The sequence below is a fragment of the Panthera onca genome, chromosome B3 (assembly GCF_046562875.1).
Source record: "Panthera onca isolate mPanOnc1 chromosome B3, mPanOnc1 haplotype 2, whole genome shotgun sequence".
In the NCBI taxonomy this organism is placed as follows: domain Eukaryota; kingdom Metazoa; phylum Chordata; class Mammalia; order Carnivora; family Felidae; genus Panthera; species Panthera onca.
The window spans coordinates 47,485,688-47,512,096 of NC_138344.1; the positions used below are offsets into that span (position 1 = coordinate 47,485,688).

At 38.9% G+C, this 26,409-nt stretch overlaps 1 protein-coding gene across 11 annotated transcripts in view; it reads right to left on the bottom strand.

Annotated features, from left to right (window-relative positions):
* Positions 1-23,947, bottom strand: part of TCF12 (transcription factor 12) — a 377,037-nt gene extending 353,090 nt beyond the window's left edge. For 2 of the 11 annotated variants that reach the window (XM_060618411.3, XM_060618407.3), the window contains exons 1-3: positions 23,718-23,946; positions 22,653-22,749; positions 21,493-21,565 (exon numbers count right to left, since the gene is read on the bottom strand). In XM_060618411.3, coding sequence (XP_060474394.1) covers positions 21,493-21,565; positions 22,653-22,727 — 148 coding nt within the window. In that variant the 5' untranslated portion in view covers positions 22,728-22,749; positions 23,718-23,946. Of the gene's footprint in view, positions 1-21,492; positions 21,566-22,652; positions 22,750-22,861; positions 22,967-23,717 lie in introns of those variants that run through there. The other 9 variants (XM_060618413.3, XM_060618410.3, XM_060618420.3 and 6 more) reach the window with 7 other exon arrangements.
* Between the last annotated feature and the right edge of the window lie 2,462 nt (positions 23,948-26,409).

The following is a 26,409-nucleotide window of genomic DNA, read 5'->3' on the forward strand; positions in this document are numbered from 1 at the left end:
AGATTAAACCATTCACTATTCTTAGAACACAGTGCCCATTTTCTACTTGAGACATTACTTATGTGATGTCCTTATTCTACAAAGTCTTTTCCCCAATTGCCAGGCCCTAAGACAATCTTTCCCTAAAATTCCATCTCTTCCACAGTTGCCCTTAATATATAAAATAGAAGATCTAATCCCTTCCTCTGAACAACTCTCTTTTACAGGTTTTATCATATTCACTTATTTCCCACACTATTTGGCAGTTAATGTAACTCAGTAAATAGTGTCTGCTGAATTTAATATGACCTACTAACTTCACTGTCCCCAAGGTAGGAAAGCTCACAAAACAGACAATATTGTAATACTCTGTCCACAAAAAATTAATGCCAGAAATACTGCCAATCTCTCTTCTCCGAATCCCCCAGCAAGGAGAATTTCTAAAGAAGGCAAGAGAATATTTATTTCTTACATCCAGGCTTACCATAATACAGAAAAATAAACAAAAAAATGAAGCCATCAAGTGATTTATTTTTGAATTCTCTTTCCTTAGAAGCATGGTTAATATAACCTCAACATTTAAAGCAATTACAAGGTAAGAGATCTAATGCACAATTATTTCTTTGGATAAGTATTATCCTGCTCTCAGCTGAAAATGAAGCTGATAAACCCATTTCTAGACCTTGTGAGACTTAATCACTTAATTTTGTTTTCCAGTCTATATAGTTTAGAGATGTATTTACAAAACGTTTCCACAGTACTCACCCTTGCAAGAGACAAGACAGGCTTCAGTTTAACTCTGTTATAGTGTGACCCCATGAAAAACGCAAATCCTTATAGCACAATATAATATAGCTCAAAAAGTGAAGTTTTGTTTTGAATACACCACTAAATGAACTTTCAAGTTTCATACACATAACATACATGTGTGTTATATATAAAGTAATGGCTCATGATCTTCAGAAAAAATAAGTGAGAACTAAAACCTCATATTCAGCAAAGCTACGTTGGTTGCTTAAGAATTAAGCAGCAACTTGTTAAAAATTCAGATTCCTAGGGTCTACCAGAGATCTGTGCAATATGAATATCCAGGGTTAGTGGTCCTGGAATAAGTATTTGTTAAAAGTTCCCCAGGTGGTGCTAATCACTGTTGAGTTTGGGATCAGGAAGGAGACAATGCCTCCATTAAATACATTACAACAATGATGATTTCACCAATTTTGATATTAAAGAACTATGATATTTGATAGCAGGACATTAGACAACTATCCATGACACTAGTTTTTGTCTTGTTTTTTTTTAACAATCTGAATAAATAGCTACTGTTGAATAACTCCATCAATCAGCTTTGAAACCTGATTCTGCCTTTTAGTAAATGTGTTACTCAACCATCTGAAGCCTGTTTCCTCATCTGCAAAAACAGGAGTAAAATAATCTGCCTCAGAGTTATTATGAAGATTGTTAAGTAGCTCATGTAAAAATGAGTCCTGTGCACAGTGCCTATATATAAGGAACTAATATCTTACCAAATGCTTTCCATTATAATAAAATTCATTCGTTTGTTTTCTAAAGGGGAGAACAATTATTAAGTGGATAAAACTGAAATCTTAAGACTGCCAACAAATGCTAATGCTTTGGGGCTTTTTAGTTTCATTAAGTCATATGTACTATATAATTATGTCACTTTCTTTTTTTTTCTTTTTTTTTTAAACGTTTATTTATTTTTGAGACAGAGAGAGACAGAGCATGAATGGGGGAGGGTCAGAGAGAGGGAGACACAGAATCTGAAACAGGCTCCAGGCTCTGAGCTGTCAGCACAGAGCCCGATGCGGGGCTCGAACTCACGGACCGCGAGATCATGACCTGAGTTGAAGTCGGCCGCTTAACCGACTGAGCCACCCAGGCACCCCTATGTCACTTTCTATAATAGGTCAAATCATTATAGATATCTTAGGAAATCAAGTGTTCTCATAAAATCAGTATGAGCTCAAGAATGCCCTTTATATAGTGATTCCCAACCTTCCCTGTCATAAGTAAAAAGGTTAAGTTGCAGAACTGTTGTTCCCTGTGTAAAAACCAAAGCTACGCATCATTTTGCAAATGCATGAAAAACTTTGAGAAGAAACTGAACGGTATTAATCTCTGCCAAGGGAGTGGAAATGGGGAATAAGAAGGAATGACTAGAAGAATTTTTGGTTTTCACCATATACCTTTCTATGCTATTTAGATTTTCCTTTTATTTCTACAATTTTTCAAAAGTAGTTTATTTTTTCAATATATGAAATTTATTGTCAAATTGGTTTCCATACAACACCCAGTGCTCATCCCAAAAGATGCCCTCTTCAATACCCATCACCCACCCTCCCCTCCCTCCCACCCCCCCATCAACCCTCAGTTTGTTCTCAGTTTTTAAGAGTCTCTTATGCTTTGGCTCTCTCCCATTCTAACCTATTTTTTTTCAAAAGTAGTTTAAAACAAAAATATTTTCAGTCACTTACATATAGGCTCTCAATTAATTTAAAATTCAACACTTTCTTCCCACATGAAAACCACATAAATAGATCTAACATGCTTCCTCTGGAAACAATAATACTTCCATACCTGACCAGATAATTTCATTTAAAAAGACAACAAAAGTCTTTTTAAAAAGAAGAAATTGGATGGGGCACCTGGGTGGCTCAGTAGTTGAGCGTCCGACTTCGTCTCGGGTCATGGTCTTGCGGTTCGTGAGTTTGAGCCCTGCGTCGAGCTCTGTGCTGACGGCTCGGTGCCTGGAGCCTGCTTCAGATTCTGTGTCTCCCTCTCTCTGCCCCTTCCCCACTCATGCTGTCTCTCTCTGTCTCTCAAAAATGAATAAACGTTAAAAAAATAAATTTTAAAAAAAAAGGAAGAAATTGGAGAATACAAAATCAACCACTTTGTCTTAACAAAATCTGAAGATTCACTTTAGATTTTGCCTGAACATTTTTACATCATTTATTTATACCTAAACCAGTGGAGCCATACCCAAATATTTTTCTTTCTTTTTTTTTTTTAAGATTTTATTTTTAAGTAATCTCTACACTCAATGTGGAATTCGAACTTACAACCTCAACATCAAGAGTCACATGCTCTACTGACTGAGCTAGCCAGGCGACCCATACCAAAATATTTCTGTTTTTGGTCCAATACCAGAGCAACTTGTTCATCTTATGTCAGAGCACTAAACAAATGCTTTTCCAGAATTTCCCAAGACTATTTTCACACTGAAATACAGTGTTTATCATACATTCTTCTAAACCTATACAACAGTTGAAAACTCCAAACTCTCAGGAATATTGGATACTAAGAAAATATTTTCCTACTACAATCCAGTCTAAGGATTATTTTCAATACAAAAGGTTCTAAAAATCAGGTACTCTTTAATCAATGAGATAGTCAATGAAAACAGTTAGATTATTATTAAATGTTAACAAAAGCTCTTTTCTGAACTTTCTTGCTATTCAGCGAACATCTTTACTAAAAAGTGTCATTTATATTTTTGAAATGTGTTTACAAACACAGCTTTGTTTCACAAAATTAAAAAAACACAAAGCCTCCATTCAAATCATAAAAATACCAATTATCTCATCTTAGACCCACTGAATAAATGCAAACCTGCTCCTTTCACAGGGAGCAAAGGGGGACTTTTAGAGAAAAATCAACCACAAGTCTGGAAAGGTGGCATCTCAGAAATCTGCAAGTTTTACAAGCAATAAAAATTACTATTTGAAGTAAAAAACCACTCACCAGACTACACAAGAAAACATATTGTACATATCTCAGAGGTAAGCTATAAAAGAACTAAGCCATATTAAGAGTATTCCAGGAGCCAACATCTCAGATAAAGTGACCTTAAATCAGTGAGAAGCTTACACTGGAGAAATTTTGTTCTGAGGTACATTATTAAGATGAGAATTTTTACTATCTTTATCACACAGATCACATCTCCAGGTATCGATACAGCCCTAGATCTCTCCTCACAAAACTCCTTAACCTTCAACTGATGTTTCCCTCAAAAAAACTTTTTCCAAATTCTACATACAAGGGTAATAACAATTTAGTTCCAAATTACATCAAAGTGATCAACTCCATTCCTAGTTTTAAAAAAAAAAAAAAAGGACAAAAGATACAACTGCCAAAGATACAATGTCTAGATCTGCAAGCTAACATCAAAACATGAAGACAATATTTTCCTACAGTTGACAAAAGCAGCAGTAGTTCCAAAATCTCCAAATGACAATGATTTAGAAACATTCAGGTGGTGGTTCACCTTTCTATCACAAATTAAGGTGAATGGACTCCATTCCACTAAATAAAATCATCTTTTTCTGCTCTTACAGATGTTTCCCCACAACTACTGTAATGCTAGATCATATAACCTCACTTCCATGGTTCAACCCAACTGGCAAAACTCAGTGTTGTTTTAGGAAAATATCACTTCTAAGGTTTTGGCTATCTACTGGTTTATGGACTGTGGTAAAATTGGTTCTTATAGCCCTCATACAACAGATCTCCTCTACCAGATTAATCCTAGCATCAGACAAGTAATTCTCCCCACAAGCTGACATTACTAAAGAACAAAAGTGAGACATACCTTGTGAAAAGAAAACACTAAGAAACTATCACTTCTCTGCTTTTCAGAGCAAGGGTTGGCTATGGTTGGGCAGAGGCAGCTATATTCACATACAATTTCAATGGCTTTACCACTTGGGACACTTCCTGCTCATCCTTGATATTTAAATGTGGAGACCTGGATGGGCTAAGATCTCTTCAGAACAAATAAGAGAACAGGTGAAACGTACGAATAAACAAACACCCCAGATCTCCACTCAACTAAGCCACACAAGTTCATGGCTTCCTTAAAATCTCACCTTGTAGCTGATGCTAGAAAAGAAAAATGCAATTTAGGAAACTTAATCTAAGAAATTTAACTTAGGGAATTTAACCTTTCTTTCCATCAACCTATCACACATCTCCAAATCTAAAAACAGTCAATCAACCACCAGGTGTTTAGTGACCTCAAAGCAAGGTACTTGGCAGAAATACAAATGTAAAACACTATCTCTGACTTATATAAAATTTTTTTTTAAAGGAGAGTATTCTAAGGAATTTTAGGTTAAAAACAACTGAGGTCACCAAGTTCAACTCCTACAAAGAGAAACCCTATGTTCAGTATTCATCAGAAGCAAGCTTCAGGCTTCTCTTAAACTATAGGGTTAGTCTCGTGAGACTGTCTAGCTACAATAACCAATTGGACTTAAAATCTACTGGCCATAACTTCCATATTAGCCTTAGCTTTGCCTTCAGGAGCAAAAAAAGAAATCCTTTACCATAAAGTCTTTAAAATATCTGGAAGCCACATTTTTACAAAACCGTGACTGGAAATGGCTGGAAAAGATTTCCTCAAGTAAAGAAGGTTCAAATGATACAAAGAATGGCAAGAAGGTATTCCAGTTTGGGAGAAAAGAACGGCAAGAGGTCAGATAAGGAGACCAGTGTGACTGAACCATACAATTCAGATTGAGAAGCAGTGAATATAAAACTCGCTAAGGCAAATTCCTATCCTATTATTAAAGTACTTAAACGACAAGGTGAGAATTTTTATTGTTTTTATAGCCAAAAAGGAACAAATCTGACACAAATTACAGGAGGAAAATGTTTTTAAAATATGAGGATTGTGTGATGGACTTGTATCCCCCCAGAACTCATCTACTGAAGCTGGTATTTGGAGGTGAGACCTTGGGGAGGTAATCAGGGTTAGAGGAAGTCATGAGAGTGGGGCTGCTGTGATGAGATTAGTGTCCTTATAAGAAAAGACATCATAGAGTTTTCTCTTCTCCAACCCCCTCTCCACACACACTAAGGAAAGGCTATGTGAGAACACAACAAGAAGGCAGCCATCTGCAATCCAGGAAGAGTCTATATGAGAACCTGACCATGCTGGGCTCAGACTTCCAGCCTCTGGAACTGTTAGAAAATAAACTGTTTATGCCACTCAGTCTGTGGTATTTTGTTACGGCAGCTTAGCAGACTAAGACTGGAAAAGAGAGCAAATGGACACAAGGAGCCCCAGAGAGGAGACTACTGCAAGGTCTAGCAGTGAAGTTTACAGGTCAGAGCTGGCAGCAGGAATGAGGAAGCCATCAATTACCTATGGAAAAAAATAAGCTATTTCACCCAGCCCCAGGGTTCTGAGAAGTTATATTCAGAAACCCTCAATCTCCATTCCCATGCTCTCTCGTTTTGCTGTCTCACCATCTACTCTCACATCACTGCAATTTAATACAGATTTTTCAAGAAAGCATGAGGAATTATTACAATGGGGAATGCAGAGACAGAAAGCTCCAGAACTTTCTTGACTCTAGTTAAGTGACTGTCAAATCATCCTATAACCCAAACCTAGTCATTGTCTTATCCAGAATACTTAATAAGTAGCTCCTATGGAGCCCACAAGTCCACAAACCTCCATCAAAACCACCCTAATAGGCCTACCAGCTCTGGGTTCTATAAAGTTTGGATTTGCTGATTTAAAATAAAATAAAGTGAAAAATTCTAAACAACACAATCCCGTAAACACATACATACAAAGAGGGAAAGCCCCAATATTTCCCAATAAAAGGTAAGCCAGGTGTTTTATTTATTTTGTAAAAAAAATTTTTTAATCTTTATTTATTTTTGAGAGAGAGACAGCATGTGAGCAGGGGAAGAGCAGAGAGAGGGAGACACAGAATCCGAAGCAGGCTCCAGGCTCTGAGCTGTCAGCACAGAGCCTGAGGTGGGGCTCAAACTCACAAACTGTGAGATCATGACCTGAGCCAAAGTTGGACGCTCAACCAACTGAGCACCCCCAGGTGCCCTGCCATGTGTTTTATATAGCCAGACAAGCACACTAAATGGAAAGGGGCAGTAGTAGGACCTGGGGAAGCCTTCATCTTCCCTAATCATAAACCCGAATCAGTAGCATCATCAGATAGCTAGAGACCCTGATACCTTGTCATTTATGGGTAAGACAGCCCTTCCTGCTTCAAGCACATGCATATAGCAGATGAAGTTCCACATGCATGTCCCAACTTCAGCCTTGCACTCTTTTGTCCTCACTCAGGAATATACCAAATCCACTAGATCCCATGCTTTTAAATCTTTAAAATGTTAAACTCTTGGGGCACTTGGGTGGCTCAGTTGGTTGAGCATCCAACTTCGGCTCAGGTCATGATCTCATGGTTTGTGGGTTCGAGCCCCATGTCAGGCTTTGTGCTGACATCACAGAGCCTACTTCTGATTCTCTGTCTCCCTCTCTCTCTGTCTCTCCCATAATCGTGCTCTCTTTCTCTCAAAAATAAACATTAAAACAACTTTTTAAAAATGGGGTGCCTGGGTAGCCCAGTCGGTTAAGCATCCGACTTGAGCTCATGTCACGATCTCGTGGTTCGTGGATTCAAGTCCCACGTCGGGCTCTGTACTGACAGCTCAGAGCCTGCTTCAGATTCTGTGTCTCCCACTCTCCCTGCCCCTCCCCCACTCACACTCTGTCTCTTTCTCTCTCAAAAATAAATAAACCTTAAAAATTTTTAATTAAAAATAAATAAAGAGAGGCACCTGAGTGGCTCAGTTGGTTAAGCTTCTGACTTTGGCTCAAGTCATGATCTCCCAGTCCATGGGTTCAAGCTCCATGTCAGGCTCTGTGCTGGCAGCTCAGAGCCTGGAGCCTGCTTTGGATTCTGTGTCTCCCTCTCTGTCCCTACCCTGCTCATGCCCCCCTCTCTCTCTCCCTCTCTCTCTCTCTCTCTGAAAAACTAAAAATATGTTCAGATTAGTGCTCATCAAACAAGGCAAAAGCAGAGTATTCCTAAGAACTATTCAGCTGTCACACTTACTTAAGCCTGGGATTAACCTTGTCACTAAAAGAGATCCTCAACAAACATTTAAAACAACTAAGCTGAAAATAAAGGATTCAGGGATACTAATTTTGAGAGCTCTATGGTTTGGGATATAATTTAAAATTCTAACAAAGAATGTGTGTGAGAACTTCACTTTTTTGCCTCACTATCACCCATCTAACCAAAGAGAGAAAGAATTCATCTGAAGAATTTAGAAAATTTGAGCATTCACCTGATGTAATCTTCAATAAGTGACTGTCAGAAATGTATGAGTTTTGCATAAATAGTCATTCTCTCCATATATACTTGCAAGCTTAGAATCCCTTCCAGAGTTGCTATGCCACCTGACATAACAGGACAACCAATATCTGTGCAGAACCACAAGTCTCCACATTTTAGAAAGGAAATTCCTTAAAAATTACTTAACCTGATCACTATCACAACCCCTTAAGGCAATATTTTTATTTCCCTCATTTTACACATAAGATAAACAGACTGAGAGAAGTTAACACACTGCCCTAAGATCACAGATCTAGTAAATGATAAAGCCAACACTGAACCAAAACTTTGTGACTGCAAACCCCTCCTCTTTCCAATATACAGCAGTGTGTCTCTATTCTCCACCACCTTAAATGTAAACAAACGATCTTACAAAGACCACTGAAAAACAACCAGACTTTACCAGGTACTCTGTCAAATATCTACAGATGCCCTTCAACAAAATGAAAGCCCAGTCTACCTTTAAATAAACGAAAATACAAAATGGACTAATCAGCACCATTCAATACAATAAAAGCACAAGTATCTTCATTTTAATGCATTGAAAGTTCTGTTGCCAAAATTAAATTTAAACAACTTTTATTAAAATCTCTTCTGTATGTTTAATAGCATTTTTAAACTATCCTTGGGATAACTATTTTCCATCTGCTTTTACTTGCCTTTATAACTAAATAAACACTAAATCTTTGAAAAGGGGGAAGTGAAAATAAAGAATTTTCCATACTATGAAGCAACCATTCTTTCTTAGACCTCAACTAAATAATAGCTGTTAATATTCCAGTATTTTACAACTATCAAATTCCATCTTCTTCCCAAGGCACAAAGCCTGATGACAGCTGGACAATAAGACCATGCACAAAAAGAATTACACTCTCCTAAAGACATTTCAAGTTGTAGTTTTTTATATATAATATCTTGTAATAACTTAATTTTTTTTTATTGTATGAAGGCTTTGATTATTTTGTTTTCTTTTTAATAAAAATAAATTTTGAAGCACTTTCTTTTGGAGAATACATCACACCATTTAAGTCTCCTGTTACAACAACAAATTTTAAAGATTTCTAGAGATATTAAATTCCCCCTCAAGACAAACCTTGCCCTGTGGAGATTAGTATCAGTGCAGGTGCAACTACAACTCATCAGTTTGCTACTTCTGAGGGGCAATAAGAAACCACAGGCAAATGTGTATCACTGTTGATTTCTCTATTTCCTCTGCAAAATGAAGTTACCAACTTCCTATAAGAATTATGAAGAGAATAGTGTATAAGTATTTACAAAATACTTCTACCATTAAAAGAGTAGTCTTTTAACAGTAAAACTCCTCCTTCCCTCAGTCATTCATTGGACAAAGTACTACTGCTACACAACTTGTTTAGCAAGCCTCCAGAGCCAAACTCCATCTGTGCTTTGTGGCACTACAAGGGAAATTACGTAAATATGAAGGCAAGAGAGACACTGGCTGTATAGCCTGTTCTGGGTTCCTACAGGAAAGCATCTCAAATCCCTGCAAACTTTAAGTGGATTTAATTACTCAATTATTTATTAAAGTTTATTTATTTAATTCAGCTTATTTAAGTATTCATGGTTTCAAGACAGCATCACTGGGAACACTTCAGGAAACAGGTTTGTAAGGTAACCAGAAAAATCCAAATGGCCAACTGACATGCCCCTGACATGATTATCAAAACAGATAATCAACAAACTAGTTTCACTGCTACTTTCGTAGTTTTTATCAATAATAAGACTGAGCCAATGACAGGCTCCTGAGGAAAACTTCACACACTCACTAGAATCACAGCTTGTTTTCAGTGGAGATGCCTTTAATGAGTATATTGCAGGAATAAACATTATGCTACTAATCTATGGAAACTTTTAACCAACTAAAAGGAGAGAATAAAGTTACCAAAGATGGGTTTTGTTCATTTGTCCCATACGAAACTGTATTTTAGCTCCTCCTTTTCTTCATGGAAATAACTTGGTAGGCTTCTCTTATTTGTTCTCAGCCAACAGTTAAAACTGGGTATGTCAGGGTTGAGACTGCCTTTTGAAGGTGATCATACAGTGTTAGCTTTATATATTATATACATAATTATCTTTATGTGGGCTTGTATATCTGTATGTAAATATATCTTCTGCTAGCGCCCTGAAAATTTCCATGCAAACTGACCAGGGAAATATCAGTACACTCTTTGGTCCAAAAGATGAAAAAGTATATCCCTCTTCAAAACAGAAATTGATTCTCTAAATCAATGTACTGGCCACAATACTCAAACGCAAAGCTCAGCCTGAAAAGCCTATATTCCAAGAAGAATTTCCTCTATGTTAACAAGTCCACCACCATTATTTTTTCTGTATTTAATATAATAAATTATTCAGTCTAGACTTTTAGTCCAAAAAAGAAATTCTTATTTTGAATTGTAAAAAATACCTGGGAGACATACACAAGAGGGAGAGCTATAAAACCTTTTCAAAAATCCATTGGAACAGGTGGATTTTAGAATTCATTTTTTCAAATTTAAGAAAGAAATACAGTGTACATACCATAGGTTACAAATCACTTCAGCACCTGGTAACCACAAAAGAGCTAGGAAAACAGACTCTCAACGACCTCCCTTCACATAAGGTCAGATTATGCCACTGAAATCTGACAAATAATTTAAGCTGAATTTAAAAAAAAAATTGATTCAGACCTTTTTGGATTTCAAAATTTACAGATCAGATATTGTGGACTTTTGGCAGGTAAAAGGTGGTCTTGACGTATAATGAATAAATTATGCAGGGCGCCTGGGTGGCTCAGTCGGCTAAGCGTAGGACTTTGGCTCAAGTCATGATCTCACGGTTCGTGGGTTCAAGCCCCAAATGGGGCTGGCTCTGTGCTGATGGCTCGGAGCCTGGAGCCTGCTTCAGATTCTGTGTTTCCCTCTCTCTGGCCCTCCCTCACACATAGTCTGTCTCTCTCTCTCAAAAATAAAAATAAAAACATAAATAAAAAAATAAAGCTATCCCTTATAAAAGAACTAGCCAATACTTAGATGAGACATTTAGGATATTTAGTAGGGTCTTGAAATGGCTCTAATTACTTGCCTACTTAGAAAGGCATAATCAATTCAAGCTGTCTATAAGGTCCCACCAAGAGACTGGACATGAAACAATTTTCCCCTTAAACTTTAAGGTGGGACCAACACTGAAAAACATATTATAAAGCCTTAGCATGTCAATGCCAAACAGATAGGCAATGAACCTCTGACCAGGTGACAAAGTCAGTTGGATATAGTAGGGCTCCTGAACAGTAAAAACCTAAGAGGACCTGCTAACTCAGGTTTTTTGCTCCTTGAGACCCACACAAACTCAGATTCCCTAAATTAACTTGTGGCCAAATCATGCTTCTGCCATAAGTTCAAAGTGAAGCCTAGCATTTTTTTCCTCTCTAGTGGTACAGCAAACCTTTTATTTATTCTCAACAACCTCAAAACAACATATGCCTCAAGGACTGAGAAGCCTGATGACTGTAATTCCCTCCTAGCAGGGATCCCTGCAGTGCTCCACCACTACTCACAACTCTTGCTGAGAGCAGCAGCACATTTGCTCATTGACTGAAGCTGCGTGATCACATTAAGTTCAACCTGTGTTCCCTACATTAACCACCAATGAAGTGGTGGAATAGTAATCATGAGTTGATCCTGCTCATTTCAAAGCCTCACAATGGTTCACTGGCAAAACCACTGGAGGAGAAGAAACCAATTTTTGAGTGATGTCTCTGAAGAGATTTCACTGGAGTAAATGGAATAATCTTTCAAATTCACAAAACTCGCTCAGTTCAAATTCAGGCACTTTCCTAGCACCTAAAACACATCTGACAAAATGACACCTTGAGCCAACATTTTTAATAGCCAAAAACATGGTAAGGCATAGCAGTGGTTGTCTTTTTAGTTTTTTTTTTTTTAATGTTTATTTATTTTTGAAAGAGAGAGAGACAGAGAGAGGAAGAGTGTGAGCAGAGGAGGGGCAGAGAGAGAGGGAGACAAAGAATCCAAAGTAGGCTCCAGGCTCTGAGCTGTCAGCACAGAGTCTGACGTGGGGCTCGATCCAACGAACCACAAGATCATGACCTGAGCCGAAGTCAAACACTTAACTGACTAAGCCACTCAGGCACCGCCCCCCCTTTTTTTTTTAAAGTAATCTCTTCTGTCCTGCACCTTGTCTTAAATTGTTTTATTATTTTATTCCAAAAATTTCATCCCTGAGTCACGACCCAATGCAATCAAAATTAGTAACCAATCCCTAATCTGTTTACATTTCAGTGTCATCTTTAAATATGATCTTTATGTCCCCAGTCAGCTTAGAGTAGCTTGGATGACTCACCCTAGTCTTTATGAAAACACATTTTTTAACCTGGAACAAAAGAGAGCACGTTTCAAACAAGAAACAACAACAAAAAAATACAAAGCTCTCTCTACAGAAATATGCATTTTCTTCTCAAGTCATGGGCATGTTAAGAAATTACAGGATGATGTGGCTGGAAACAGAAAACAAGAGTTTCAAAGATAAGCGACATTACTAACAAATTTCTCTGTGGGAGCAAGAAAAGATCCACGAATACATAAAGACAGTTGAAGACTACGCTCTAGACCTGGGCTTCTCACTAACAAAAGGATAGTATAAGCCTGCATCCCACCCTGCCCTCACTCCAACCCCAAAGATACAAAGCAAAATAGGATGAAGGCAATGCTATAAGCCAGCCACAATGCATGTTCTTACAATCTCAGTTTTACTCAATGATGAATTAAAACATATTTATATTACAACAAATATGTTTGTGCTGGGGAGTAGAAAGTAAAATGCACATAAATCTTTAAGATAAGATTTCTTGTGTTCACTTGCAATGTGTTGCTTCAGGCTACCAGGGGAGTTTATGTTCTTTCTCCTCTGCTATTAAGAAAAAAGTGGAGAAGCTCTACTCTAGAGACTCTTAACATTCTCTCCAACCTGTCTCCCAGCTATTCTATCCTCTCAGGTCACGTAATTTTTATTTTACTTATTTATTTAAACTACATATCATTCCAGAAAGAATTTCAAGTAGCTAGGGAGAGAATATGGAGAAAACATTACATCCAAGTGGCAATGCCTAAGCATGGAAGAGGGTTTTCAAAAGGTGTACACATTTCTGTCCACCATTCTGCACTATTCAATATCTAGTCTAAAAAATGACAGTATTAAGAAGAAATCAACTGCACAAAAAAAAAAAAAAGTAGATAAAGGCAGGGTGGTTCTTAGGTACCTGATGACCTTTTGAAAATACTCTTTGGGGGGGGAGGGACTTTTTTTTTTTATTATTATTTAAAAAAACTACTCTGCTACCTGATTTCTTCTTAGACTTTTGACAATACATATAATTTTATGACATTGAAAAGCAACTTTGATATGGTACTCTTGTGGGGTATCTATTTCCTCACCCCCACTACCACTAGCACAGCACCTGGTATACAATAATAGTTCAATAAACATTGGCTATAATTCTGGTTATAATATTACTATTCATTATTAATATTATCATTAGTATTACCTAAAAGGGTGCCACAATAATAATGGCAGCTACCATTTTTGAAGCTGCTATATGGCAGGCAATATATAATCCTGTTTGATCCTCTTAAAGATTTTGAAGGTAGGCAGTATCATCCACTTTTCACAAGAAAGAAAAGTATGCTCGGATCATTTAAATGATTTGCCTAGTCACCTAGGGCCACCCAGCTAATAAGTGGCAAAGTACTGATGCTAATCCAGTTGTTTGGTTCCTGGACCCAATTACTCCCACTCTCAGACAGCACCCCTCTTATAAGTCAAGAATTTAAGGGCTCTCTCACTGATAGACTCCAATTAGATTCCACTCCATTTCAGTCAGCACAGGTCAAAGAATGACAGGAATTCCCTCCAGTCACCACACAACCAATTTATATACAAATATAAATCTATATCTAATGCATCTTATACTCCACATATATATAAAAAATTGTATTTTTACATTAAATTATTAGCCAAAGTCACTAATTTTATACATCTAACTCACCATTGTCATCAATCCTTGGCCTGATAATTTATCTCCCTCTGAGTTCATCTCCCTAAGGGTATTCATTCACTCTCTTAACTTTAATTATAACTTGCAGGCATAAAAAACAAAATCTACATCTCCTATCCAAAGGAAATTGAAGTGTGGATAAAAATACACATGTGTACAAAAAGGTGTTCACTATCACATTTTTTTAATAACAAAAAGCAAATTAACAAAATCTCTAAATGTCAAGCAGTAAGAGAATGGATTTGATAAGTTATGCTATCTCCATTCCATGTAATAGCACACAATTTTAAATCAAGTTTTAAAAGAATCTTTAAGAACATGAGAAAAATGTTCGTAGTATTAAGTGAAATAAAAAAGGAGGACATAAAATGAAACCATCATTAAGATCTCAACTTTGCAAACATAGGACTAATAGGAAAAACAAAACCAAATAAATCAAAATGTAACAATCTCCTCTGGACAGTGAAATAATGGATTTTTTTTTCCTTTGTTGCTTTTTCTGTTCTCCAACTTTCTTTTCAAGGATAACTATTAATTTTATAGGCAAAAAAGAGTTGCTGCTATTTTTTGTTTGTTTTTACCAACATCTTTAACTCATCTCCAAGCACTCTTCTCTCATAAATTCCAAAATTAGCTAGAAGAGTCCCAGGTAGTGTGAAACTAAAAGTGCTCAAAAAAATTCAGCACTATCACCCTCCAGTTATTCTAGAACTGCAATCTTAAGCCATTTCTCTTACCTACCGAAATCCAATCTTTCAAATTCTGTCAATCTTTTTCTTCTGTATTTTTCCTTCCTACTCCCTATACTAATACCAAGTCCAACCTTCACCAGCTCACCTCTAGATTAGCACATTAGCCTCCTGAATGAACAAATGCTTTCCTTATTCTATTGTCTAACCGCTAACAATTCACTCCACCAGAGCTAACTAGGTGCCAGGCACTCATCTTGGAGCTTTACCTGTATTAACTCAATTAATATTCCTAACAACTCTATGAGGATAGCTACTATTAGTCCTATTTTACAGATTAAGAAAAAGAAGCACAGACAGGTTAAGCAATTTACCCAAGATCACCCAATTAATAAGCAGCAATGACTGGATTTGAAGATATGTAGTCGGCTCCAGATAATAGTATGTAAATATGAGCTACTCCAGGAGTGCGGTGGCGATCAATAAAAACCAGCTTCTCTTTCCCTGAACTGTATAGCACCTTGGAGCAAGTCAAATCCCATTTCCGGGTGTCTTTCCATGCTACTCCACATCTAGGAGGCCAGTTCTTCTCTTCCCTAATTCATTTTCCATATCTCCTTCAAAAATAAACTCTAAATTCAAGATCTCTGAGTTTTCCTTAAGACAGTTCCCTGACTCCTCAGCACATTCTCATTCTCACACGTTCAATTTTAACTACATTAATATGTAGTTGTTGATATTTTCTTAGGTCACATTAGTTTACCCCACAATTTTACATGTTATCATCATATCTAGAAAATGGAATGCCTCGGGACGCTGGGGTGGCTCAGTCGGTTAAGAGTCCGACTTCGGCTCAGGTCATGATCTCGCGGTTTGTGAGTTTGAGCCCCGCATCGGGCTCTGTGCTGAAAGCTCAGAGCCTGGAGCCTGCTTTGGTATCTGTGACTTCCTCTCTCTCTGTGCCCTCCCCGCTCATGCTCTCGGTCTCTCAAAAAATAAATAAATGTAAAAAAAAAAAAATTTTTTTTAAGAAAATGGAATGCCTCCACTTTTTTTGATCTATGTCCTTCTCCATTTCCCACCTTCCTGAAAGCTACTAGACTAGCACAAAGTATCTGCATAAAGTAGATACTAAATATGCAATTAACTAATAAATATGAAATATGTATGGCTCCACTATTTAACAAAGTCATTCATTAGTCTTTAGAACTGACATATTTCAACCTTTATCTTCTCATTTTATTCCCTAAACATAAAAGCATCATATTTCTAATTGCAAAGGCCTCATCCAAAAAAATATATTCAAATTATACCCAAAAGCAATTTTATTAAATGATTTTTTTTTTAAAGGTATCCCACATGCTAAGAAAAAGCTTTTTTTTCCCCCCCAAGAGACTCTAATAGTGGTACTTTACTCTTATGGGAGAGTTCTATCCAAGTCTTCCACAACACTAAGCAGGCAGTGACATTCCAGGCATGACTGCCAATTGTTCAGTAACAGAAAACACTATCTGGCTTTAATAAGAGATTATTCTAAATGGCACCCGTTAAATCTAAAATGTAAAATCAATTGTTTTTACATTTAAGGTTGGGTATCTGCACCTTCATCTTCCTATTCCAAAACAATTATTTTAAAACTCAAAGAAAAAGATATACTAAAAGATATCCTAAAAGACAGAAAGTTGACCTCGTATTTAAATTGTTAATGAAGGGGCACCTGGGTGGCTCAGTCCGACTTCAGGACTTGGCTCGGCTCATGATCTCGGGTCATGATCTCACTGTTGGTGGGTTCGAGCCCCGCATCAGGCTTTGTGCTGTCAGCTCAAAGCCTGGAGTCTGCTTCAGATTCTGTGTCTCCCTCTCTCTCTGTTCCTCCCCTGCTCATGCTCTGTCTCTCTCTCAAAAATAAATAAACATTAAAAATAAAATAAATAAATTGTTAATGAAAATAGAGGTGCCTACATGGCTCAGTCGGTTAAGCATGTGACTTCGGCTCAGGTCATGATCTCACAGCTTGTGAGTTCGGGCCCCGCATAGGGCTCTGTGCTGACAGCTCAGGGCCTGGAGCCTGCCTCGGATTCTGTGTGTATGTCTCTCTCTCTCTCTCTCTGCTCCTCCCCTGCTTGTGTTCTGTCTCTCAAAAATAAACATTAGAAAAAGATTTTAAAAATGTTAATGAAAACAGATGAAAATAAAATTCACTACAGGTAAGTATGCCTCACTGTATATAACAAGTAAGTCTCATTATCTAATCAAATTGTTCTTCAAATACATTATAAGCCATGACTGCTTAAAGGAACACTACAGGGACTGTTCTAAAAGGCATTCAATACTCACAGCTATAATCTTGTCTTTAATTTTTTTTTTTCCAAGTTGGAACTTTCATATACACCTTTTCTCTAAAAGACTCCTTTGCTACTTAGCTTTTATCTTAAATGAGCCACTTAACAGCTGACCATATTTATCCTAAAATATATTTTTCTTTACATGCCTACTGACTATGCAGTTACTCTCATTCATCAGAACTTGCCAGAAGCAAATGTCCAACATGGTTCAGTTACCCAAATAACAGTATTAAATTTGAACAAGCGTATATTACCACACGTTTATTACAAATTTTAACACTGATAAATACACACTATGAAGCACACCCTGCTCATTACCTTAAAATACCTTAAATGAAAAGAGCAAACCTAGTTTACCCTCTACTTAAAATCACCATTCCTATGTATATTACAGTTCAGTTAAAACACATATTGGTAAACATTTGGTTTCCTTTCTTGACTTTTTTTCAAATGCTACAAATAATACTACAACAATTTGAAAAGCTTACTCCATGTTTAAAAGGATGAGCAGATATTTACTAATCTACCATGGATTTTCTTTAATTACTTTTGAGAAGCAGATGCAAATATAAAAGGGAAACACCTGGAATCCTTGCAGTGATGTAAACGTTTTGGTATCCTCACTGTATCACTGTCAATAACCTAGTTCTAATATTGTACTACGGTTTGGCAAGATGTTACTTTTGTGGAAAACTTGCTAACGTATACATGGGAACTCTATAATGTTTCTTAAATTATATGAATATATGCCTTCATATGTATATGAATCTAAATTATCATGAGACAAAAAGTTTAATTAAAAATTTTAATTTAATGACAACTCATTTTTTTCTGGCCCTATATCAATACTTTCTAAAAGCATAAAGCTTGTACAAGTGAAAAATTTTCCCACAAAAAAGCAGTAAGTAACTTAAGAATGAAAAATTGTATTCCTTTTAAAAATTAAGAGCTGGTAAAGAGTTCTTACAATTATTTCCAAAACTCTTGAGCAAGAAGAAATCTATCATGCTACAAAAGTCTGCTTTGAGTAACGAAAAGTAAAGCTTTACTTGCTAATTAAAATAACTTTCTAGAAATATCAAACACAAATAGACACATTATATATAAATAGCTTACAAAATGAATTTATCCCACTTCCTTCCAATATGTTTTACTACTTGGATTCAAAAGCTAATAAAGGAAATTTGGGGAGTATCATGTAAACGTTTAAACTACTAAAAATATGGGCACCTGGCTGGATCAGTTGGTTAAACTTCCGACTGTTGATTTCGGCTCAGGTCATGGTTTCATGGTTCATGACACTGAGCCCCACGTCAGCCTCTGCAATGACAGAACTGAGACTGCTTGGGATTCTCTCTCTCCCTCTCTCTCTGTAGCACCTGCACACATGCAAGCATTCTTTCTCTCTCTCTTTCAAAATAAATAAATAAACATTAAAAAAAAAAACTACTAAAAATTAAACCCAGTATCACACACTCAAAATTCTGAAGTGGGAGGGGAAAGCAGACTTAAACACCTGAATGAACTACTTCCTTCCATTTTGCCAATCCTTTAATCAAGTTTTCCCCTGATACACTGGCCTCTAACATAGTACCTCACTTTTAACGCCTACAAAGAGAAATACCTCTCAAGGTCACTTATAAGAACATCTCAGACTCTGTCCTACCAAGGGGGCAAATTCAGTCTTATGATCATAATTCCAAGAAAATGTACACCTTGATAAAGAAATAGCATTGTAACAGATTTCTCCAGTCAAGTAAGTAATAGTAAATACATATGCATTTTTTCCAGTCACTTCTGAAGAAGTATCAGCTATTATATGTTATTTGTTTTAGGAATAAGATTAAAAAAAATATGCACTGCAAAATATGTTTTCAGCTAAAGAAATTCTAAATGTATTATTTTTTTTCTCAAAAAAAGCCCAATGTGAAATTAAGTCATCCTCAAAAAGAACATAAGAAAAAAAATTATTCCGCACAACTACAGTTTTCATGAGGCAAAAGACGGGCGTTTTACAATGTTACTCCAAAGACAAAAAAAAAAACAAAAAAACCTCTAATCTTTAAGTCAGTTCTTCAGAAAGAAAATCAGATCTTCAGCTCCTTTTATACTGCAAATAAACTGGCATTAGGACGTATCATGTATCTTTCGAAATCAGGACAGAAGATAATTCAGATGGCAATAAACCATGTAAAGAAAATAATATTGTTGTACCAATTTCTTCAAGAAAAAATAGCTATAGAAAATCTTTATCTACCAATACACTAATATAAAATAATCACTCATGCCATTGTCCTTTCCCAAAAATTTAAATCTATTCACTAATTATTAAAGGTCATGCCTTTTTTTCCCTGGAATTTAAAACAAACCACTGAAATAAATATTACCATGTCCACTGAACACATGTGTTTAAGGTCAAACTTTCAACAAATAAGTAACAAACCTAACAGTTTTAAAATTAAAAATTTCCCACTCCAAAGAATCAAATACTGTATGACTACTTCTGCAATGCTGAAAAATAATTTTTTCATCGTATAATGCAAGCGACAGAAAGAAGGCTCACAAATGCTCCAATGTCATGCTTATAATAATACAAACCAAGTTCACACATACTTTCTAATTTCACACACTACATAAATCATACATTAATTTTTAAAAGTGAAAAAAATATAATTGCCTTTATTCTAAAACCAAAGTATTTCTGATATCAATTTTCTAAAGTTCATGTCCTTCTTATCAATGAATGTCAGTTAAATACATTTTCCATAATTCAAGCTGGAACCTACTAAAACAGTAATATCACTACTTATTTAAGGAAATATAGTAAGTATCTACTATGTATCAAACTAAATCTGAAAGTACTGGAAAATGAATTATTAGTTGCAAAAATTGAGATACAGTCAAAACAGTAGTAAAGAAAATATATAGCCTTCTTCTACATTAACTACTGATATTTTATCATATCCTTTTGAATAGGTTTATATTAGCCGTTAGGATGTTTAAAACCTAAAGTGTTTTTATTTTATTTATTTGAGGTGTTAAACAGCATGCTATATTTTACCCATGAACTGCAATTTCATCATGAAATACAAATGTTAATAAATTATGTTAGTGAACTATTTTTAAATAGAAACACTTTTTAAATATAAAGTGGTAAAAATGTTCTAGGTAATGACATTTCCTTCTTTCCTCGTGTTTTGCTCTCACAGTATCTTAAGAAATCAACTATCATTTTAATAGGGAAAATACAAGCACCGGTCAAAGAGCAGTTACTAAATTTCAGTCTAGGGATTTGACAGCTGGTTTTCTTAAGATGACGCTGTCCATGGCATTAGTTATTTTTTCGTCTTTGAGAACTAAGGAATAAGTTTAACTTAAAAAGAAAATTATAGCTTTTGTACACTGGAATGGACCTTGCTTCTGGACTGTTTAGTTTTGAAATCACGAGTTTAAATAAGTTAGGGGAAAAAACAAATGCATACTTAAGAAATATGAGATAAATGTTAATAATGGAGAATAGTTATAAATATAAAGTAAATTTAAAGACCACAGCGCTAATGTAGGAATAGGAATCTTATTAAACTTATTCTAAATATTATTCTAATGTAATCTGAATGTAGAATTCAGTCATCTAACAGATATCATTTGAAAATAAATCTTTCTATTCATTTATTTGTAATATTTGTTCCTTGAACATTTTTAAAACTGTCCCCATTTTTAATTTGCTCCAGACTTCCAAGGGAATAGCCACCTTTTAAAATAAGTCTTACTAATTCTTACTTGACTCAATATGCATACAATAATATTTTACCAAATTTTTAGAACACAAAGGTTTAATAATGCTAATAGGCTCAAATTTTAGCAAAATTTAAAAATATACATATGTAAACAAACATTTAAAAAAAACTATATATAGACCACACATGGACCACAGAGCCTTTTTTCTGGTACTTGTCCAAACACAGAGGCAGGATATGATCCCTTGTACTCAAAGAAGACAAATTCAACTTAAAGATTCATGGAAAACAGAAGAATTTTACATCGATATTTAAATTCTTATAGAAATATCAATGGATCCTAAAGTCAACAGCCCATCTAAGGCTTGTTTTTGCTTCTAATTTGAAATGGACACAACAGAATGGCATGAAGATATTAAAATACTTCATATTTTTCTACTAACATGTATCAAACACCAAAATAAGAGTTCCTGATTTTAGATACCATCTTACCTGATCCACTGAACTGACTGCTTCCCAGTGTTGTTGGTCTGGTTTTCCCACTATTAACAGGTGGAGAAAACATCTACAAAATAACCCAAATGTATCTGTTAGTCCTGAAATTCTTCTAGACTCCTTGCAAACAAAAGTCCGCCAAGAGCCATCAGTTACGTATTTTAGAAGGAAGTTAAGATAAAATGGAGATATACATTCAGACCCACAAAGGCAATTACACTCAGTGATATTATTTCCTAATACTACTTAGAAATATTGGTTATATTCTGTTCTCAAAACCCACTCATTTACATGAGAAAGTCTAAAATTATTAAGTTTAAATGGCAAATTTATGTCCATCACCTTTACTTTCTAACAGAAATCTCACATTTACATTACCACATAGTCAGAATCATACCCAAAGAAACTACTACATACAGTAAGGATCCATTATAACCCAGTTTTATAAAGTAGGTGTTGGTCCTGCCTCCTAACAACAGTTAATAAAGGAATTCAGCCCATGAGAGATAAAGGCAGTAGGCTGTCTTCGGTTTAAGCTATTCTTGTCAATCATTTCCTATGGTAAAAACTTTAAAATACATATACCTTACTTATGTACACATATACATACATATACACATTCACACACATAAATTTACGTACTTAAAAGTGTTCAGCCAAAAAGAATGGAAATTCCAGCCTCTATCTTACTTTCTCATAACTGACATCTTTCAGATATCATAAATTCTATCACATCTCAGGGAGGGAAATAGAGTGCAGAAAAAAATAATTTTCTTTTTTCATTCAAAGTTCAAAATCCCTAAGAATCATCAGGGTCAGAGGGTGACTCAACCAAAGCTCATGGTTACATTGTTCTCCTTTTAACTGGTTCAATCAAATGACCCCTCTGGCATTAAAGTTTTAAATCTGCAAGTCTAGACATTACATCAAAGTTCAGGTGTCCAACTTGGGGGAGCTGGACTCCAGCCCTGAGAACTACTGCTCAAAGCAGATGGAGTTCACGCTGCCTAGTCTCCACGTCGCTTCCCACACCACCACCACCCCCCCGCCTTTTTTCCTCTCTTTCTTTTTCTCTTTCTTTCTTTCTTTTTCTTTTTTTCTTTCTTTCTTTCGTAAACCTCAGCAGAACCCCAAGATGCCGCGGAAAGCTCTCATACCGCACTGAAGTCCAGCAGGTCGCTCAGCTCCTTATCGGTCCCTATAGCGGCCATGCGCTGCTGCTGGGGATTCATCTTCGGTCACTTCTAGCAGGTCCTAAGGCAGAGGAAACAGGCTCAGAGAGACCACCACGGCCCAAAGTGTGTGAGGGGAAGAAGAGGGGCGTAGGGCAGGACCGAGAGCTCTGGGCTGATTTCCAGCACTCAACTCGTTCCCACCGCCGCGCGGGCAGGGGGCAGGAGAGCCCAGCACCGCGCCGGGTCGGTGAATCCACGCGTTCCTCCGCGCGGCCCGGGAGCGTCGCGGCGGCTCCCGCAACTCGCCGCCTCTCCTGCAAGTTTCCGAGCCCAACCCTGCCCCCTCCCCGGTGCCCCCACCCCGCGCGGCCAGCCGGGTGCTCGGCGCTGCGCCCGGCCGGGCGGGGGTCTCGGGGGGCGGGGTGAGGGGCGACTAGGCGTCCAGTGAGCGGAGTGGCGACGAGGGGAGATGCGAAGTGACTCACTGGCTCGGCAACAATAGAACTGACAAGTTGCAGGGAACGCGCCGCTCGCAGGCCCGCGTCTGCCGCCGCCGCCGCCCGGACGTCCCCAGCGGGCCCCGGGGGTCGAAAAGCAACCCCCGCGCGTCCCAGGGACGTTTTTAAAAAGAAAATACAAACCCCGACAACTAATCTCGCTCTTACCCGGCGCCCTCCTCCCCTGGCTCGGCCTCCTCCCACTTTTGCTACCCTGCCCGCGGCCGGCCAGCCCCGGACCTGCCGAACAATGAGCCCGGCGCGGCGGCCGAAGCAGCCTGCTCTCCCGCGCGCCCCGGAGCTGGAGCCCAGTGCCGAACGGGGCGCGCAGGCCGAGCGCGCCGCCCGCGGGCCTGGCCGTCCGCGACTCTCGCCTCCGTCCCCACTCCGCTCCCCAAGTTGGAGGGAACCCCAGGCTCGCCTCTGTACAAAGGGGAGAGGAGTTGGGGCGCGGGCCGGGGGCGCCTCCGCTCCGGCAGAGACGTGGCGGCGCCCCTCAGCCCTTAGCCCCGCCACGGCGTACCCCTCCCGCTCGTCTCTCCGCAATTACCTGCCGCCCCGTCTCCGCATCCAACCACCCCGATTAAAGTTCACTTTGGCCGGGAGAGCCGGCTCGGGCTTCCCCTTGTACCTCCCGGCGGCTCGGCTCACTTTGCCCCGCGCGAGCTTTCGGATCCGGGCGGGGGAGGCGGCTCTCGGGCCTGGCCGCCCCTTCCTCCCGGGGCGGGCTGGCGGTCCCCCCGAATAGAACTTGTGGGTCTCCTCAGGCGGACATTTTTTTCGCTGAGGCGGCCTCAGCACCGCGCTCGGCTCGGCTCCGGATCCCTCCGCGCCGGGAAGAGCCCCGGGTTAACCCTTTCGTCCCCGGCGCGCTCCAGCCGCCTGCGCCGAGGAAGTGGGGCCAGCGGAGGGGGTGGGGAGGAGCCGGCGGGAACGGGGAGGGGCCGCCGCGCGGCCGGTGGACAAAGCCCGCGGTGGGGTGAGGCGGGACGGAGTGGGGGCCGCCGGAGAGGGGCGGGAGACGCGCGCAGGCACCCCGCGAAGCAGGGCCGGGCCGCCCGCGGAGGGCGCCTCGTCGGTGCCCCCGGGAGCAGGGCGACAGGCACCGCGGCGCCTCCTCTGGTTTGTCCCGCTTCTGCCTCGGGCGGCAGAGCGGCGCGGAGGAGACGCAGCTGCGGGCGCATCTGGATCCGTTGCCCAGGCCACCCAGCCCGAGGCCGCAGAGCCCTGGAGGCTCCTGTTCCCAAGCAAGCCGCGTTGGACGCCGGACGCCGCACTCGGCCTGGCTCTGTCGTTGCAGCCCTGGCGGCTGCGCAGCGCTCGGCGCGGAAAATTCGTGCGTGATGAAGGGAGACTGAGCCACTTCGGTCCGCGCTCGGAGTAGGTGCCGCTGGTCGAATTCGTTGCTGAGCAGAATGACAGAAAAGGGGCAAAAGCTCCCTCAAACCACACAAAGCAGCGTGGGCTTCAGGTACCCAAACACTCCACTACACAAGCCCTCAAGTCTACAATCACCTCTTCCCACGCGAATCCTGGTTGGGGGCCACCGAATTGGACAGCGGGGAAGAGTTCTTGGAAATGGATCAAGCCAGTGCCTTCATCTTGCAGAGATGGCCCAAGGAGGTTTGATCGCAAAGCCACTATTTTGGCGCAAGTTCTGAACTTGGCCTGAAGAAGCCCCAAACAATAAAAAGAAGACAAAATAGACCTCAATTCCTTTCAGTTTGGAAATGGAAGTAAGGTTTTTTTCCAATGGCAGCCAGTGTTTAACTCTCTTGGTTCAGTGAGTGCAGTAAGGGCCAGGCAGAACAAACACAGAAGAAAGAAGACACACCCAACGTTAACAAATTGAAGGAAGCGGCCAAAGGCTTGAGGGCAACGACATGAAGGAGTCATTGGAGCCCAGATTTGCATGGAAAGAAGGAGGTAGATTCAGCTGCAAATATGCAATTGCTATACTTTATTACAACCCAAGCTGTCCAGAGAGAGAAGGCATTTGTGGCTTGGGGCTAGGGGTTTCCATGACGTTGTCAACGGCCACGCTCCAGACCTTGTACCAAATCCTGTGGTAGCTTCTTCGTTATCCACTCTCAGTTATCTAGGTTAACACCCCATGTTCTTAGCCGTCATATCCGAGCCTTGACTGCATACTGGAGCATGTGGTTCCAATATAAGCAAATTAGAATTAATTCCAACCTAAATAAAGCAGCATAATCCCATCCCTACCACAGTTACTAGTTTACTGGTTGGCAATGGGCATGACACAATTTGGGACGAGAGGAGCAATTTGCTGTGGACTTTCAGGGAAGTTTTTGTTTCATATTTCAAGAGAACTTCAGCGTCAACCTCCTCTTTTTGCATGTACTCCAAAAATCAGAGGGCATAACAACAAAAATTGAAGGTATATCACCAACATGTTGTATGAAAAAAAAAAAATTTAAGGAGCCCCTGGACTATGGGCAGCCATTTTCCAACCACAAGGTCTGGCTAGGTTAAAATAAAGCAGGCATGGAGAAAGCAAATTGATATGATCTTTGATGATGTTTTTGAGCTTTGCATCAAATGGCTTCTGAACCCAGGTCTATGATCATTGATGAAAACAACAGGATTAGAGTTTTCTGCTGTTTGTAATCTAGTGTGTTCTAAGTAATATAGGCCGGATGGCTATTTTTTCGTGGCAAAGACCTCAACATAAAATGGAACGTCTGTCTAGAACTTTTAAGGCCCCATTCCATGGGTAAGATTCTATCACTCAGGGGCAAAACTGAAGAGAAATATTGGGGAAAGGAGAATGTAATCCCATCTGAAGGATTTATGCTGTTTCAAAAAATAAAAACAGAGAGCTAGTTTCTTCTCGTCTTTCTTCTATAACTAATTGAGAGGAAGAAATAGCTATCTCCCCAAACCCTCAGTCATGGGGGCTCCCTTCCTCTTTTGAAGGACTGACTGGTGATGTTTTTTATATCTATTATGGATCATATTTATATGATTTATATGATTATATTTATACTTTATTTTCCATACTATATTATATACTCCCTGAGCACTATGATTGCCATGCTTCTCTGTACCATGTACCTAACATGGCACTAAGTACATAGTAGACACTCAAAAAAGGGAGACTGGAATTAAATCTATCAATCATTTGACATTATAACCTGAATTTATTTTTCATACTGTTAGGTAGTCTTTGCATGTATCATTTTTAATGCCAGAATATTATTCCCACCAGTGGATTTCCT